At 55.9% G+C, this 15,971-nt stretch overlaps 1 protein-coding gene across 1 annotated transcript; it reads left to right on the plus strand.

Moving 5' to 3' along the window:
- The first annotated feature begins 2,382 nt into the window (after nt 1–2,382).
- NKX1-1 (NK1 homeobox 1) lies at nt 2,383–9,641 on the plus strand. The gene is made up of 3 exons (XM_078390266.1): nt 2,383–3,192; nt 6,290–6,432; nt 7,422–9,641. The coding sequence occupies exons 1-3, from the start codon at nt 2,383–2,385 to the stop codon at nt 8,569–8,571; spliced, it is 2,103 nt and encodes a 700-aa protein (XP_078246392.1). The 3' UTR covers nt 8,572–9,641.
- Nucleotides 9,642–15,971: the final 6,330 nt, after the last annotated feature.

Consider the following 15,971-nt stretch of genomic DNA (forward strand, 5'->3'; position numbering starts at 1 on the left):
GGAAAACTGCGCGGACGTGGTTTATTTCCGCATGAGAGCACCTGGACCTCCGGGTCAATTCGCATTCTCTGGGGGCTCCCTCTATTGTCTTAATCCCCAATTAATTGCTTCACTCCCTGGGAGTGCCGCCCCCCCCCCCATTCCACAGAGAGCCCCAGTGTTGAGAAGTTTCTATGACGGGAGGGAGGGAGGAGGTTGCGGCAGGATTGGTTCCCTCTCCACCCAGAAGGAACCAGGCTAAGAAAGAGAAATACAGTATTTCTCCCCCGCTCCCAGAAAGGAACAATGAGAATGGTGGGCTAAGAGGGAAGCCCTCGAAGGAACTGGGCCAGGGCCTCTCCTTGGCATCTGAGGAAGCCAGCGATAGCCCCAAAAGCACTGGTTGTGACAGATTAAAGCAGCTCCCCACCCCACCCCAGAAACCCCGGAAGCAGCAGCTGCGGCAACTTTGTAGAATAACCTGCCCTTCTTGGACCCTTGAAGGGGGGGAAGTGCTTCCCAACCACGCCCTTTGGGGTGGGGGGGCGAGGGGTGGAAAAAGAGCAGGGGTCCGTGGAAGGTGGAAGCTGGGGGGCAGGGGGCTGTCGGTAACTTCCTCCAAAATGGTCAGAGATTCTAGGTCCTATTTCTACCCAGGGGAATAATGTATGGTCTCTAGAGAAAGCATTCCAGCCTAGCCCCACACTCTGAAAGACAGGGGCTCGTTGTGTGTGCTGGGAGGGGGGCAGGTTCCTGATTAAAACCGAAGGGCCGGACCAGCCTCTAATACAGGGAGAGGAAGCGGCTGCAGGCTCCGGTTCTCATGCCTGCAGGGACTCCCTTGGGCCCCGGCGGCTGATGGGCTAATCATGTCCGAGCCCCACCAAAATTACAGCTGATTGCTTTACCCATTATTCCTTCCAAGTTTTAATTTCTGCTTTCCAAAGGATCATTGCTCGCGGTAATTGCAAAGGACCTGCCCTTGTATGTGTCACTAGCCTGGGAGACAAAAAAATAATTAAAAAATCTTATTTTTCGTTTATTCGTTCTCTTCTTCTGGGCCCTTCTTTTGGCAGGCAATTCAGACTAAACATTGAGCTTGACATACAAAACAAGAACAAAATTAATGTCGCCAAAGAAACAAATGAGAGGAAATTCTAGATAACAAAGGAAATTGGGCAACCTTTTTCTAATTCAAAAGACACAACGTTTTCATTTCATACTTTAGATGAATTAGAAATTCTCACAGAGGGAGATTATGATCCCTTGTCCGTTCCGGAGAATGTCTCAGTATTAGTGATTTGTCTGAGGGTGGGGGGGTCCTTCTCATGACTTACCATCTCTGGGACACCATGACTAAAAACTGGATTTTGAACTGGTTTATCGAGGGAAGGAAAAGAGTAAATGTATTTCCTCTACACAATTAGCACCAAGTAAGGAGCTCACGCTCACTTCTCTCCTCTGGTGAAATGGTCTGTCTAAAGCGTCTTCTGGGAGGCCCAGGGACAAAAGGGTCGCATGGCATCTTTAAGGCTAAAAGATGGAAGAGAGCAGTTCGCTCACTCCGATTATGCTTAAGGGCGACGACGCGCTTGCCTGGGAGTAAATGCCATTTCCATGGGCGTGAACCTGGAGGGAGAATTATAAAGCCCAACTATGCAGTTGGAGGAGAGGAGGAATTTGAGGTTTGCACCCATTATCCCTTTCGAGGTGGTATAAAGTTATCCAGCTGCAAAGAAGCCGTGCTGAACCCCAGCAGGCGCCTAATCGCTGCGTTTCTGTGGATCGCGCAATTATTTCGAAGCGAGCGCCTCCTTCTTCCACCTCTCCAAATAAGGCTATTTAGATGCTTTCCAGATGAGTGGAGGGGCGCTGAAACAGAGCTGACAGAGAAGTATATCTCCGGCAGCCCAGCTATCCTTCACGCCGGCCTCCGCGCCTATCCCCACTCCCCACCCCACACTCCCTGCCAGCCCAGGGATGCGCTCGCCAGCATACTCCTGGGGTCTCCTCCGGGACCGAGACTGCGGGCTATTACGAGCAAGGGATTAATTTGTAGCCAATTACAAGAGAGTGCTAAATATGAATGCATAAATAAGCCACAGTCCGACGTGAAAGAGGGTGGAATAAATGTCTAGGCTGACCCAAAAGGAGGGGGAGGGGGAAAGAGGGGGAGGGGTGACAAGGAGCAGCAGAGAGACCCTCGAAGCGGAGCCGAGCGCCGCAGCCCCCTGTGACTCGCGTTCTCCGCCAAGTTCCTTCTGCTCCTGATCGTCAGAAGGGGGTGTTTCCAGGAGAAGTTTGCTGAAAGAAGGAAGTCATCCGGAGGAGGGGAGAGGCGGGCGAGTGGCGGCGGCGGCGGCGGCGGCGGCGGCGGGGGGGGGGGCTGCTGAGCGAGGAGTCATGAACGTGGGCCGAGACAAGGCTCAGGTGGGTGACGTCTCTATTCCAGCAGCGGCAGCGGCGGCGGTGACGACGGCCAGCCCTCCGGAGCGCAAGCTGGGGGAGACTGGGTCCTGCAGCTGGCGGGGGGACAGCATGGACAGCCACGCGGAGCAGCGCCTGCCGCCGGGCAACGACCTGCCGCCGGTTTATTCGTGCCCGGTGAGCCGGGAGCGGCCGGGAAGCGAGAACCCGAACAACACTCCCGGGCCCGAGGGGGCGGGCGCCGCCTTGCCCGTCGTGCACAGGACCACCTCTTTCTCGGTGCTGGACATCCTGGACCCCAACAAATTCAACAGCAAGAGCCGGAGAGCGTGCGCGGTGCTCTACAAAGCCGCGGCGGGGGCGGAGTACACGCTGGTGACCGAGGAGAAGCTCGAGGAGGCGGATTCGGAGGCGAAAGCTCTGGCCGACGAGTTGCAGACCGGCAGGAGGAAGCCCTCGGCCGACTTGCGCAGTAAGTACCGGGGGGGGGGGAGGAACGACAAGTTCTCGGGCAGGGACGGGGACCACCAGCCCAGCCAGGGCATGTTCAGCCTGCTCGGGGAGGCAGCGCCGGCAGACCCCGCGTCCCATCGCATCGGCCGCCTTGGGGGGCGCCCAGCATCTCCCTCCCTGCTAGAGGTTCAGACGTGGTGCCCCGGGGCAACCTGGGGGGTCGTGAGCAACTCTCGGCCCTTTTTCGAGGCCAAGCCGGAGAGACGCGGGTCTTCCCCCCTCGCGCCCGGCCGCGGCTCCTTCCGCGAGGCTCTCCCAGTCCACCGCCCAGAGGTTTGTGCTGGCCGGTGGCCCCAAGGCGGAAAGTCGCCCGCCAGGCGCCCATCCCAGGCGGAGGCAGAGGCAGAGGCCAAAGGAAGAGGTGCCCATCCTCTGCTGCTCCTCCGCCGTCCGGGTCGTGCGCTGGGGGGGCGGAAGTGGCCCGGCTCCGCCTCGTCTTGTCCTCGAGATGAGGCCGGACTGCAGCTTGTTCTCCCAGAAAGTACAAGGCCGGGCGGCATCCGCCGGTCCGCATGTCCGCGGGGGGTTCCCAACACTCGGGGCGTCGTCAAGCCAAGCCCCTCCTCGGTGCGAAATACTTTGGAGCGCCACCCGGGCTGTTGATCCGCAGGCCCTCCCAAGAAGGCCTCCGCCTGGTTTCCCAAGCAGATCGCAACCGCCGCCGACCGAAGCCCCCCCCCCCCGCTTCTCCCGGCCAAACAAGCGTTTAGGACTCGGACGGTCCTCTTCTGGCTGCCTTCTTCACTCCCCCCCACCCTCCCCCGCTGCTGTTTCTTGCTCCCGGCGACAGATTCAATTTTCTCTCCCCCTTTAGCTTTTTTAGGACAAATCAGACTAATTGTGACAAAATGCTGGTTATCTCTGGAAAAACAATTAAATTCCTTCGATTACATTTAAAGTAAAATGTGCTTAGCAGCGTAAAGAGGCTGCATAATGGGGGGAAATCGCCCCAGAGTGGCGTGTCGGACTGAGCGGGTCGATATCCTATTATCGAATTGTGCATATCTCTTTCAAGCACCTTGCAAACTCTCGCCTAACATCTAAATTATAGGGTCAAAATTCGGATAATTACTCGATTAAAACCTATTACACTTATTAGGGCTGGCTATCGACCGGGAGAGGCGTTCGACCCGGACGTCAGATTGCTTTTGCTTCCCTGGGTCCAAGGCTTCCCACTTGCAAACCCCCCCCCCGCCATCCCATAGCTCCCATTCCAGCGTTGCAGCTCCAAGGGTACCGGAGCACTTGCCCGGCCGGAGGAGAGCGAGCGAGCGAGCGGGGCAGGCACGGAGGGGCGCCGGCCTGGATCGCCGATCGCACCTTCGCTGTGGGTACAAGGAGCTTCTCGCCCTCCTCCCGCTTTTACTAGGAGACGGGCGAGGGGGGCCCTTTCCACAAAAGAACCTGCGGAAAATCAGCACCACCCCGGAGAAAGGAGTCGGTCCGCGGCGTCGCGGCGCTTCTTCCTCGCCCTCCTGCCGGAGGCCTTTGCCGGCCGCCTTGGCAGGCCGCCTCTCCGCTTGAGGTCCCTTTTGCCGGCTTTGGGAAGGTCGCGCTTTGGAAAGACGAACTCCAGCCCCCGGCTTAGGAAGGGGTTTATCTCCCCAGGGCCTTGTCAGGGCCCGGCCTGGGAGAGCTCCGGTGCCCTTTCCCCAGAAGTCTCCGCTTTTCCCCTTTGGATCCACGCGGTGCACCTCCTCTGGAGTGAAACGCGAAGGGATCTCCCCATCCAGGAACCCATCCAGATCGTGCACGGTACTTCCGACATCCTGGCCACTTAAATTCCAGCCCACAAGGTCATTTCCCTGTTAAATCCCGGGTTCCTGCTCCTTGTGGCCTCAAGTATTTTCGCCTTTGGTGTCACACGGGGCTGCTTTGCGCTTCTTTGGATCCCTCCGGGTGGGGGACGCGAGCTGGAGGAGGGAGAGGAGGAGGAGGAAGCCCACCTTTCTCTCCTAAAGGCAATCCGGCGGAGATTCTGCTAAAGAGTTGGGGAAATTATTTTTTTCTGATTGGGGTTTGCTCAGCAAAACTTTCTCTGGATTGCTCCCTTTCGCAAAAACAAAATAAAGCAAAACTCTATCCCCTTTATCTGCTTTTATCGAGCTATATATTTAACCGGCATTTATTATAAATTTAACTATACAGTTTCTGATCGCGTCCCTGTATTCTCACCTATTTCTCTTCCCATCTCAAGCACTAAGTTTTGGGAAACATTATTGTCCCGACAAGTCACCTCGTAAAGATTTAAATTGCGGGTTGTTTTGTCTAGTAAGGATTGAGCAACACAACCTGGAACCATTTCACTTGACAAGGTTAAAACCATTTCGCCGTCAGCCCCCTCGTCTTGATAAAACATCGTAGGGCCAGCGGTCGCCTTAGGTGAGGACGGGAGCACAAGATGAGTCGGGTCAGCTCCAGGGTCCACTTCAGAGGAACGAAAGGCTCCCTGCCGACCAAGCCGCCTCTTCCTTTGAGGCTCCTTCCGGGGCTCTGCGCTCGCTTTCATGGTTCATCCCTCGTCCAAGGCGACACTCCTGCCCGTCTTGCCCGAGGAGTAGGTCTTATGAAAGGGGGAAAGACTTCTGGCAAGCAGGCAGAGGATGCGCTCCATACGTGTCAACTTCGCGGATTGCTGGGGAAGGAGTCCGGCGATTAGTCTTTCGGGAAACAACCCCAGCCACCAAGCTGCGAGGAGGGGGGGGGGGGAAGCACGGTTTGCCCCCAATTCGGAAGCGTCTTGCTTTTCCAAACGGAATCTCTGTTGCCGCCGGAGGAGGCTTTGGCAAAAAAACAAAGCAGAGGCAGGAGAGGCCCTTCCTGCGAGGAGCGCCTGGCCTCGCCCCTTTAATTGGCGGCTAATTTAACCTGGAAACCCAAATAAATGAAGTGACCGTTAATTCGTTTACACATTACACAAAATGGGTTTAATTGAGTTTGAATCTGCCCTGGTAATCGATGCCCGCATGTAGCCGAATTAAAGGCTTCTTCCATCCCGGGAAGACCAACAAGGGAGGAAACAACGTCCGGTAGGAAGAGTTTTGAACCGAGCGGGCCCCTCTTTCCCCCTCTTGGGGCCCACTTTCGTTCAGCTTCACACGCCTTTCTCCGAAGCCCCGGTTAGGTCTGTTTCCCGAGATCAGCTTGGCTGCGCCGGAGGTGCCCGCCTTCTCTCCTTTTCCCCCTCAACAAGTCCTTCTTCCTTGGAGTGGAAAGGAACGGGCTCGGCCCCTGGGCTGCTCCCGAGGAAGAGCGGCGGGGGCCCGGAGGCAGGTTTTGTTTTCTTCGGGGCTCCGGGAAAAGAGAGCGGCCAGCCTGACCCGGACTCCCTCCTTCCCTCCTTAGAAAGATCCTCCTCCGCCTCCTTTAGGCTGCCCAGGGGAAACGGGTCCGCCTGGAAATCGTTTGGTTTGGGTGTCTTCCTTGTCGCAGCCGGACCTTGCCTCCTGGCGGGCCTTCCCCAGCGACGCCATTCCAGAAAAGTGTCACTTTTGCTCGGGGAGATGTTTCTTGGTGAGCGCGTAGGGCAGGAAAGAAAAGGAAAAAATCCGTCTCGGTGATTCCATGAACCGCCGGCCCAAAATTCGGATGATGTATTCAAAATAATAAAAGTTTTCGAGGCACGAGCGGAATGGGGGGGCGGGAGTTGCTTTGGGGTCTGGACGTCGGCTTTTCAGAGAGAGGGGGAGGGAGCCATTCCACCGGTCTACTCTGGGGAGACCCTCGTGGGAGCTCGGCGAGGCCCGGCTTTGTCCGGCTTTAAAAACACACCCAGTCGTCACCCAATCCATTTTTATTGTTCGCGGCTGGGCTCTTAAAAACAAATCCTCAAAGCACCTGCAGAGAAGACTGCTGGCGGGCAGGTTCTGTCCACTGCGCAGCACTGCCCCTCAATTACTGCAACCGAGCCATCAACAAAGGACCTCGAAGGCTCCAAAGAGCAGCTCCTCCCCCGCCGGCTTTAGCCGCGCAATCCCTCCAGGTCAAGAGGCCTGGCGGCTCACGTTTCTCCTCTCTAAATAGACCGTCCCGGCCTCGCAACGCAGCGGCGGCCCGCTTGCCCGGAGCCGGGCCTTCCCAACTCTCCTCCTTCCGCAAGAGCGCTTTCCCCGTCTTCCTGGGCTCTTTCCCCCGCCCGCCGGGTCGGAAGGAGCTGCGTCCCCTTCCTCAGGCTGATCCTGGAGAGCGGGGTCGTGGCGACGGGCGGGGGAAGAAGTTCTGGCCCTTGTCGTCGACTCCAAGGGCTGAGCCTTAGCATCCCTGCGGGGAATCCCGTCTCCCTCTCCCTCTCTCCCTCTGTGCATGTTGGTGCTTCGACTTTGGAAAGGAACGTTCTGACCCTCGGATCTCCGGAGCACCTTGGGAGTCGCGGATCCGGGCGAACCTTGGTCTAGGAGGAAGAAATCATGAAAACAGGGCCGGGTGGAGGGAGGATTCCTTCACCGACGGTGCGGGCCGTGGAGTCTAATGTCTTTTGGACACGGGAGGCCCTGCCGCAAAAGGCCTGAAGCGGGTCGCTGGAGAAACGCCAGCGGGTCGGGGGGAAGAGACCTCCCCCGTGGCGGTTTCCACGGCGGGAGAGCCCCTTCCCGCACGCAGGTCCCTCCCCTTTCGGGCCGCCGCGACGGAGCGGTGGTCCACAGCGGGTGGGTGCGCGTCAGCGTCCGCTGTGGCGGCGAGCTTCTGGGCGCTTGGAGGATGGAGGGGTGGCCCAAAGGGCCCGGGGAGTCCCGCGGCCGGCCTGACCTTCTTTCGCTTTTTTGCGCAGAGCCCGGGGACCTGTACCGCACCCAGGACGCCGAGGTGGACTCGAGCACCCGCAGGAGCCCCTGCCCCGAAAGCGAAGCGGCCGACGAGGAAGACGACGAGGAAGACGAGGACGACGAGGAGGAGGAAGAGGAGGGGCTGTGCAGCGAGGAGAGCAGCCACAGCGAGGGCGGCGGGAGCAGCGGCCTCGGGGGCACCGTCGAAGCCGGCGGCGGCCTCCCAGCTGAGGAAGCCCCGAGGCAGCCCCCGCCCTCGCTGCCGCCCCAGCCCCAGGCGGCACCGCAGCAGCCGCCGCCCGGAACCCCCTCGGCGCCCCAACAGCAGCAGCAGCAGCCGAGCCAGGCCGGCCAGACGTCGGCCCCGTCGGGCAAGGCCAAGCGGAAGCGCCCGGGCTCGGATTCCAAGTCGGGCAAGCCCCGGCGGGCGCGGACAGCCTTCACCTACGAGCAGCTGGTGGCGCTGGAGAACAAGTTCAAGGCCACGCGGTACCTGTCGGTGTGCGAGCGCCTCAACCTGGCCCTCTCGCTCAGCCTCACCGAGACGCAGGTCAAGATCTGGTTCCAGAACCGGCGCACCAAGTGGAAGAAGCAGAACCCGGGCGCCGACACCAGCGCGCCCACCGGGGGCGGCGGGGGCGGAGGCGGGGGCGTCGGGGGCGGCGGCGGGCTCTCGGGGGCGCTCAGCCCGCTCAGCCACTCGCCGCCCATGGGCAGCCACGGCCTCGGCATGCACGGCCCGCCCGGCGCCTACGGCGGCCACCCGGCCGGCGGGCTGGTCTGCGCGGCTCAGCTGCCTTTCCTGCCCAGCCCGGCCGCCGTCCTCTCGCCCTTCGTGCTGGGCTCGCAGACCTACGGCGCGCCGGCCTTCTACGCGCCGCACCTCTGAGCGGCTGGGACTGGTGAGCGCCCTGGAGGGCGGCCTCTGGGCGGCTGGGCGCTGGGGCCGGCCAGGCGCGGCCTCCCGAGCGCAGACGCTCTCCGAGGTGCTACCACCGGTGCCGCCGCCATTTCCTCTGGAGCCGGAGACCGGGGGTTGAGCGGGGGCAGGGGCGGGCCATGCAGCTCGCCTGGACCGACCCGTTCCTTTGACGCTCGGGACTGACTGGGGAAAAGCGAGTCTGAGCGAAAGCTGCCATCAGGACTGCAGGCAAGCTGTCCCGGGAGTTGGGGGATTGAGGGGCCTCGGAATAAAAGACAACTGGGTCCTGGGGAAAGTCCTGCGCTCCCTCCAGCCTTGCTCCAGCCGGGTCTTCTCGGGGCGTCAGTCCTCTCTGTCGGGTGTCAATCGGAGGAGCGCAGCAGGCAGGCTTCTAGAGGCGGCCGCCTTTCGCTCTGTATTGCTCAATATTTCTGCGGAAAATCTGCCGGAAGCAGCCGAAGGAAACCTCCGTCTCGCTCTGTAAATAGACTGGCACAGCATCATTCCTCTCCCTTTTCCGCCTCCTCCTCCTCCTCCTCCTCCTCTTCTCCTTTTCTGCCTTCTCTTCCTCCTCCTGTTCCTCCTCTTCCTCCGTCCGGGGTTTTGGCTGTCCACCTGTCAATACTTCGCTCTCCTTCTCTCTTTCCACTCAGCTGACTCTCAGGGTAAAATAGAAAATGTTTCCCTTCTCGGCATTGCTGAGAAAACAAGGAACTCTTTGCTTTCGCGATTCCACGTTTTTTAGGGACTTCGGTGTCCGTTTGTTTTATTTTGTATTTTGAAAAAAAAAAGGAGAAGTAACGGGAAGGGGTGTTTAAAATAAATTCTAAAGGGTTTGCGTCTTATCTGAAATTCGTTTAAAGAAAATAAAGAGGCAAACTTTTTTAAAACATGAATCATCTATGTATATTTCTGGCTGTTATTGAAAAAAATAACTTTATAATTTGTGTATAAAGTACAAAAGAAACGTTGATCTCAAAGATACAGAAAGCACTTTGCTGAAATTCTAAACTAATAAAAAATAATTAATAAATCAACCTTGCTGTGCCCCAGTGACTGTTTTTAAGCTGGCGCGGAGGGCGGGAATCCTGCGAATATGTTGCCAGGATGAGTTCCGATGACGGGAAAGGCGACTCAGGAGGCCAGCCTTCCTTCAAAGTCAAGCCTTTTTGCTTTTGAAGGGAAGCTGTTAAAAGGGTGCACGAGCCTTTGCCGTGAAGGTCCTGAAGGGGGTGATGAAACCGGTCCCTCGTTGCCTTCGTTTTTTCTCTGTCATCCCGTGTCTGCTAATAAATCGAGAATCTTTCTAAACCCGGCATGTCTTGGGATGCCCCCTGTTCGGAGAGGGGCAGATTCCACAGGTAAAAAGATTCCACAGGCAAACCTTGCTAGATCGTTCGTTAAGAAAATGCGCCCTTCTCCGGTTTTTGTCATCTCCCTCTTATTAATTTCCAAAGAGCAGGGAGATGAAATGCAAATCCTACGTAAGAATAATGAACTTGGTGGCGATTTATTAACTGAGCCTTTTTAGCCTATTCGGAACACCTTTGTCTTTATAAATAGTATAATCGAATCCTGTAGAGTTTTTCCCACTGTTAAACACGTAAATTGAATTTAGTGATCTTATTGTTTTCTATATCTCCCCCCCCCAACAAAAAACAACCCTTCACATTCCGTCGGTGGTGTCAATTAAAGCAGCACGTGATGATTATTACTAGTAACTCTCAAGAATATTATTAAAGTTAATTGTTAAGTCAGAATATATTTCTATTGTATTGAATGTCACAACCCTATTGTTCCTATCTGTCCCTCTTGCTGACGTCACAATCGAAGTATCAAGAAACTGAAGCGGCGGGTATCCTGTCGCTCATGAACACAGCAGAGTTAATCGGGACATTTTTCTGCACAGCCCCGCTGAGAAAAGTTCTTCCGCAGGTGCAATAGCTTTGATGACTAAAGGAAAATTTCTTTAGGTTTTGTCCTCCCGTACCCGATTGTGATCTCATTCTCTCCTCCCCTACTTTTGGCCCAGGGGCATTTCAATGCAACAGGCACTGGAGGAGGAAAGCAGCGTTATTCCCTACCCACTCAGATCCCTGCGCGAAAGAACAGGAAACGAGCTTGCAGAAAGGGAACCGGCTGCCATTGGCATCGCTGGACCGGGGATGGACCCCAAGAGCGGGCAGGCGAAGGGTCCCAACTGGGCCCTGGGGTTCAAGACGGCGACCCGACACCCAATGACCGAGGGGGGAGTCCCAGCGAATACAATGGAACTTGCCTCGGGATAGACACGCAGAGGACTACCCTGGAAAGTCACCGAACTCGCGTGTGGATCGGGAACTGGACCCAGATCACAGGCGGGCACCCGGGGCGGAGCGGGGACGGGGCTTCCTTCAACCCGGGTGACAGAAGTACATACAGTGGCATCTTTCTAATCCTATTAGCTCCGCTCTCTTGTTTGCTGCCGCGCTGAGCAGCTTTGACAGCCTCTCACTGCCACCGCTGACACTTGAAGAACGAAGAAGTTATAATTTCTGACGGAGAAATTACATAGTCCCGCCGATGTCGTCGACAGCTGGAGATGTAAATAGCCTGAGCAAGAGGGGGGGAGGAGGAGGAGGAGAAGGCGGGCGGCTACAGCTGGCGGAGCTGGGTTCCCGAGCTCAGAAGCCCCCTAGGCAAAGGGGAGTCCTCTTGGGCCAGGAGGGGGAGACGTGGGGCGGGAACGCGGCGAGGAAGGCGCCCTCGATGGTCTCTCTCTCTAGCTGGCGCCAAACGAAGCGGGGGCCCTCGGCTTGCCTGCGCAGAAGCAACCCCGCCCGTAGCCCAGGGACCGAGCGGAGGTGCAGTACAGGATCCTGCCAGCCTTACTGACGCAGAGGCCTCCGACTCCCCGGAGCGGAAAAAGGCAAACCCCAAATCGCTCAGGACATCTTCGTACCAGCGAATGGACGCTGGACGTTCACCTGTGAGAGTTGCTGCCCATCTGGTCGCACCCAAAGGGCCTCGCTTCGGTGTCCCGTTGGCAGCGCGGTCTGGGAACCAGGATTGCAGGACGGCGCTTGGCCTGTGATCGGCTCGCGACCCTCGAACCTTCCCCGAGCAGTTTCCGACATGAGCACAGACGCGGAAAGAGACGGCAGGCACCTCCCGGTCATCGGCCTCCCTGCGCTTGCTCCTCCATTCTGATGGCACGTGGGGGGGGAGGGGATCCCCTTCCGACTGTCTCTCCCGCCCCCTCACCTCTTCTACCTTTACCACGTTAGAAAGGAGCTTTGCGTCTCCTTGAAGTTCTGTCGAGTGATGATGCTCCCCCTCTTAGGAAAAAAGGGCGTCCTAACTGCTATTCCATGTAAAATAGTTTAGGCTTCAGTTGAATAAAGTTAGGATGTGGACTTTGATGTCACCGAGCAGGTGTGTGCCGTTCAATACGTTAATGAGCGCACAGAGCCCCCACCCCCGCTGGGCTGCTCCCCTGGGGATGCGAGGAGCTGCCAGCCCGAATATTTCTTTCTTTCTCTTTTCATGACTTGCCCTTGACCTAGTACTGTAAAATGAGTTTTCATACGAAAACATTTTTGCCGCTATCCGTCACCGGACTGCCTGTAGTAGGTATCCTAAGATAACCTTTTCTCCAAGAGAACTTTTAAAATGATTTAAAAAAAAAAGAAAAAGAAATCATTTAAAAAAATCTGTTAGAGGAAATGGCAGGCACGCACGCTCACAAACATGTTTGCCAAGACATTCCATTTTAAAAAGAAATCCCGTTACAAAGCCATTCTCTAGATTTATAACCAAAGGAATAAAATCTTCTTGGCTGCCGGCCTCCCCGCCAGGAGAAAAGAGGAATGACCCTGAGTCAGTCGCTTTCTTTCAGCCTGACTACCTCGGAGGGTTGCTGTGAGGATAATGTTGGGAGGGCGGGGGGGGAGCATGTGCATCGCTTTGAACTTGCTTGGAAAAAGACAGAATATAAACATAACCAGATAAATAATGGAATCTGCCTGACGGATTTGACTGAGTGACTGACTTATATGCCGCTTTTCTCCCCATAGGCGACCCAAGGCGGTTCAGAACAATTAAAACTATACGAGATTGACACATTTTAAAATGCCCTAAAATTGTGTAGCAGTGCGGTTGGAGAGAGGGGGCTTGCTCTCACTTTCCAGCTCAGCGGCTGACTCAGAGTCTTTCCCGGTCCGGTCCCCTCCGGCAAAGCAAAGCAGTGGCCCCCCGCTAGTGCTTCGCCGTCCCCTGCCTCTGAAGACGCCGTGGTGAGGGGGACAGCGACTGTCACGGCAGCTCCGCCTTCCCCCCCCCCCCGGCAGCAATAGGAGTGGACGCCCGCGGGGTGGGGGGGATCGCCCCTCTAGCCGCCGCCGCTGCGCTTGCGTTGGCCCCGCCCAGGGCCAGGCCAGGGCGAAAAGGCGGGAAGCGAGCGGAGAAAGTCAGGCGCCCGTGCTGGCCTCGATCGGCAACACGGGGCTGCCCGGGAGGAGGAGCAGGAAAGGGGGCGCAGAGGACGGCGATGGGAAGGGAGGGGAGGGGAGGGGAGGGGCGGCTGCGGGTGACCGGAAGCCTTCCCTCTGCCCGGGCGGCTGGGGCTGGGGCGCATCTAAGGGGAGCGGAAAGTTTTGCTCAAGAAAGAGCGGACCCGAGCAACCTCGTTTCGCCCCCCCCCCCCAAATCCCTCTCGGTCTCTTCTTGGCGGGAAACCGTATCCCATCTTGCACGAAGCGAAGCCTGATTCTTAAGACTCGGGGGAGAGAATAATCATGCTCAAGGTGGCAGGGAATTTTGACAAGGGCTAGCAGCTGAGATGGGAATGGGGGGAGGGGAAAGGATGATAATCCAGAGGCGAAGAAGAGGCTTTTGAGGAGGTCGAGCTCGGTGCCCTGGGGCGCCCAGAGCCCTCACCCGCCGCTCCAGGCCCCGCGGTGCCACTCAGGGGAGGGGCCAGCCAAGATCATCCGGAGCTTGAAGGGCTGGCTGAGGGGAATGCCTGGCTCTGCCTAGAGATGGGAAGGCCTGGGGGGGGGGGGAATGGAAAAATGTGGGGGAGAGACATTTTCCCCCTGCTTTTTTTCCAAAGCAGGTTTTTGTCGTCGTCCCCCCCCCCCCGAACAAAATAATAATAAAACGAAGGAGTGTGGAATACGTTCTTTTACAATGATAAATAGTATGCCTGTGGCGTGGTATTCAAACTATATGACATGAAGACCTTAATAAAAGACGTCTGAGGCCTGAAGTATTTAAGTCACCCTGCAGGATCCCGGAGTACCACCAGGAGGAAGGATTGGCAAAGGGATTGCGGAGCATTTTATGCCTAGAAAACCCTGGGGCGGTTGGAATTGAGATGATGGCACATCATTACTAATAACCCTTCAAAGACACTGGCAGCTGGACGTGCAGGCATGGCAAAAGAGCGGTCCCTTAGGGAAAGGAGACGGCCGGTGTCGCTGAAATGTTCTCTTGCTAGGTCTGAGCACCTTTCCTGCATGGAGAGGAAGGTGCCTGTGCATGGGCAGGTACATACCAGCACCCCCATCCAGATGCCTGGTTTCCTGCCTTTTTATTTTCCCTTTCCCTTTAGTAATGCAGGGAGGCATTAAGACAAAGAGGTTCATGAATCTGGTGAGGTTCAAATCCAGAGAAGCACTTTTGAGGAGCCACCTCACCCACCAACAGTTTGCCTGGTCTTCAGGAGATCTGAGGACGAAATTCCACGCGCTCCCTTTGTGAGCCTGCTCGGGTGTTAAGATCATAATTTTGTGGCTTCTTCTATTTTTAGTAATGCATCTGCCTAACATTTTTTTAAAAAATATATAATGTTATTAATTCTTTTTAATGTTTGAATAATTTACTGTTTTAATCTTTTAATAACTTTTTTAGTGATGTAAGTCACTTTGGGTCCTTTTTAAAGGAAAAAGGTGGGGGTAAAACTATTTTAAATAAGTAGGAAAAGAGAGGACAGGAACGCGCGGCACAGGGTTTAGTCGGACATGTAGCCAGTTGAAGGGGGAGGAATGTCCTCTTGTCAGCCTTTAAAATGACACCCGGATGGCTGCAGCAGTGTGTGCAAAGGGAAGGAGAGGAGGGAGGTCGTTTCCCCTGCAAGCGATGGAGCCGGAAGGGCCGCTGGGAAGAAAGTGAGAAATCACTGCGTTTCTGCGCCGCGCACCCGGCAAATCAATCCGAGGCCACGGACAACCTCGCAGCGGCTGACCTCCCCTCACCCTTTCGCTTTCACTCTTTCCTGCCTTGTATCTCTTTTATGTCAGCAAAGAGAGGACACACAGGATTGGCCCGCTCCTTACTCTCTCTACCTTGGCAGCTCCCCTTCTGGTGGCTTTTTCTTTTCTTGTTTCCGCTCGTTCTCCTTCTCAGCAGCTTTAAATCATGCGAGGCAAACACCTGGTCTGGGGAGATCTAAACATCGGTTGCTTAGATCGGTGTCCCCTTCAAGATTGAGGGGCGCTTCAACTGGACAAGCCGTCCTGGCAAAGGGCCTGGGTTGCGCGACCGGGCGCACGGCACCGAGCCACCAGCCCCTTCGCCAGATTGCCGCAGGACCTTCCACAGCTGGAGGTCCACGAACGGCAACGTGGAATAGGGCACCGTCTTCAGACACTCGAGGTGATCAGCAGAGGACAAGAGCGTGTGTGTGTGTGGAGATGGGCACCCAGGAGCCAGGCTGGCGTGCCAGCGTTCTTCGACTCCACCATGTCCCTGCTGCTAAGGCTCAGTAGGAGAGCGCCTCCACCTCTACCCTCCTTGCACGAAGTCAGAGCCATGTTGCAAAGCTCCAGTTGCTCTGGTAAGGCTGTTAGACCGTCTGAGCTGGTTAGTTAGTTATTCTAATTTCACTGCTTCAGGAATTGATCCACTGTAAATAAATACTCATACCACTGAAATCTCCTTTTGGGTGGCTTTTTACAGCTGTGTTTTTGTTTCATACATGGTAAATAGTCTCGCTCATTACAAAAAGGCATCCAAAAAGAGGTTTTATAGATGCTCTAAACTTTAACACAGGAAGAACACTCGAAAGGCCATACCAATAATTTAAATAAAATAATCTGGATGAACTGGAAAGCTGGGCAGAAAGCAACTGAACTAAGTTCAGCCTAAAGTTGTGTTAGCCACTATCATGCATGCAATGTGCTGGCAATTTGGATTGGCCATTTGGCCATGTTTAAACACATATTTCTCGAGGGGAATATATTAAGAACATCTTTTCTCTAGGGGAGAATCTGAACCCAGAGCGTTAGGCTAAGCACAGTGGCACTGTTTCTTGTGCTGGAGAAATAGTGAGAACATCTTCCTAATATATCAAGTTAATTATTCTCCTCTGGTCTGCTTAGTAGGAA

The sequence above is a fragment of the Pogona vitticeps genome, chromosome 3, assembly GCF_051106095.1.
Source record: "Pogona vitticeps strain Pit_001003342236 chromosome 3, PviZW2.1, whole genome shotgun sequence".
Taxonomy (NCBI): Eukaryota; Metazoa; Chordata; class Lepidosauria; order Squamata; family Agamidae; genus Pogona; species Pogona vitticeps.

What these genes read in the sequence shown, in the direction of transcription:
- NKX1-1 (XM_078390266.1), top strand. Translation starts at nt 2,383, where the DNA reads ATGAACGTGGGCCGAGACAAGGCTCAGGTGGGTGACGTCTCTATTCCA. An exon ending in TCCCAGTCCACCGCCCAGAG is followed by an intron (nt 3,193 to 6,289) that starts GTTTGTGCTGGC and finishes CGCCTCCTTTAG; the next exon opens with GCTGCCCAGGGGAAACGGGT. An exon ending in GCTCGGGGAGATGTTTCTTG is followed by an intron (nt 6,433 to 7,421) that starts GTGAGCGCGTAG and finishes CTGCCGCAAAAG; the next exon opens with GCCTGAAGCGGGTCGCTGGA.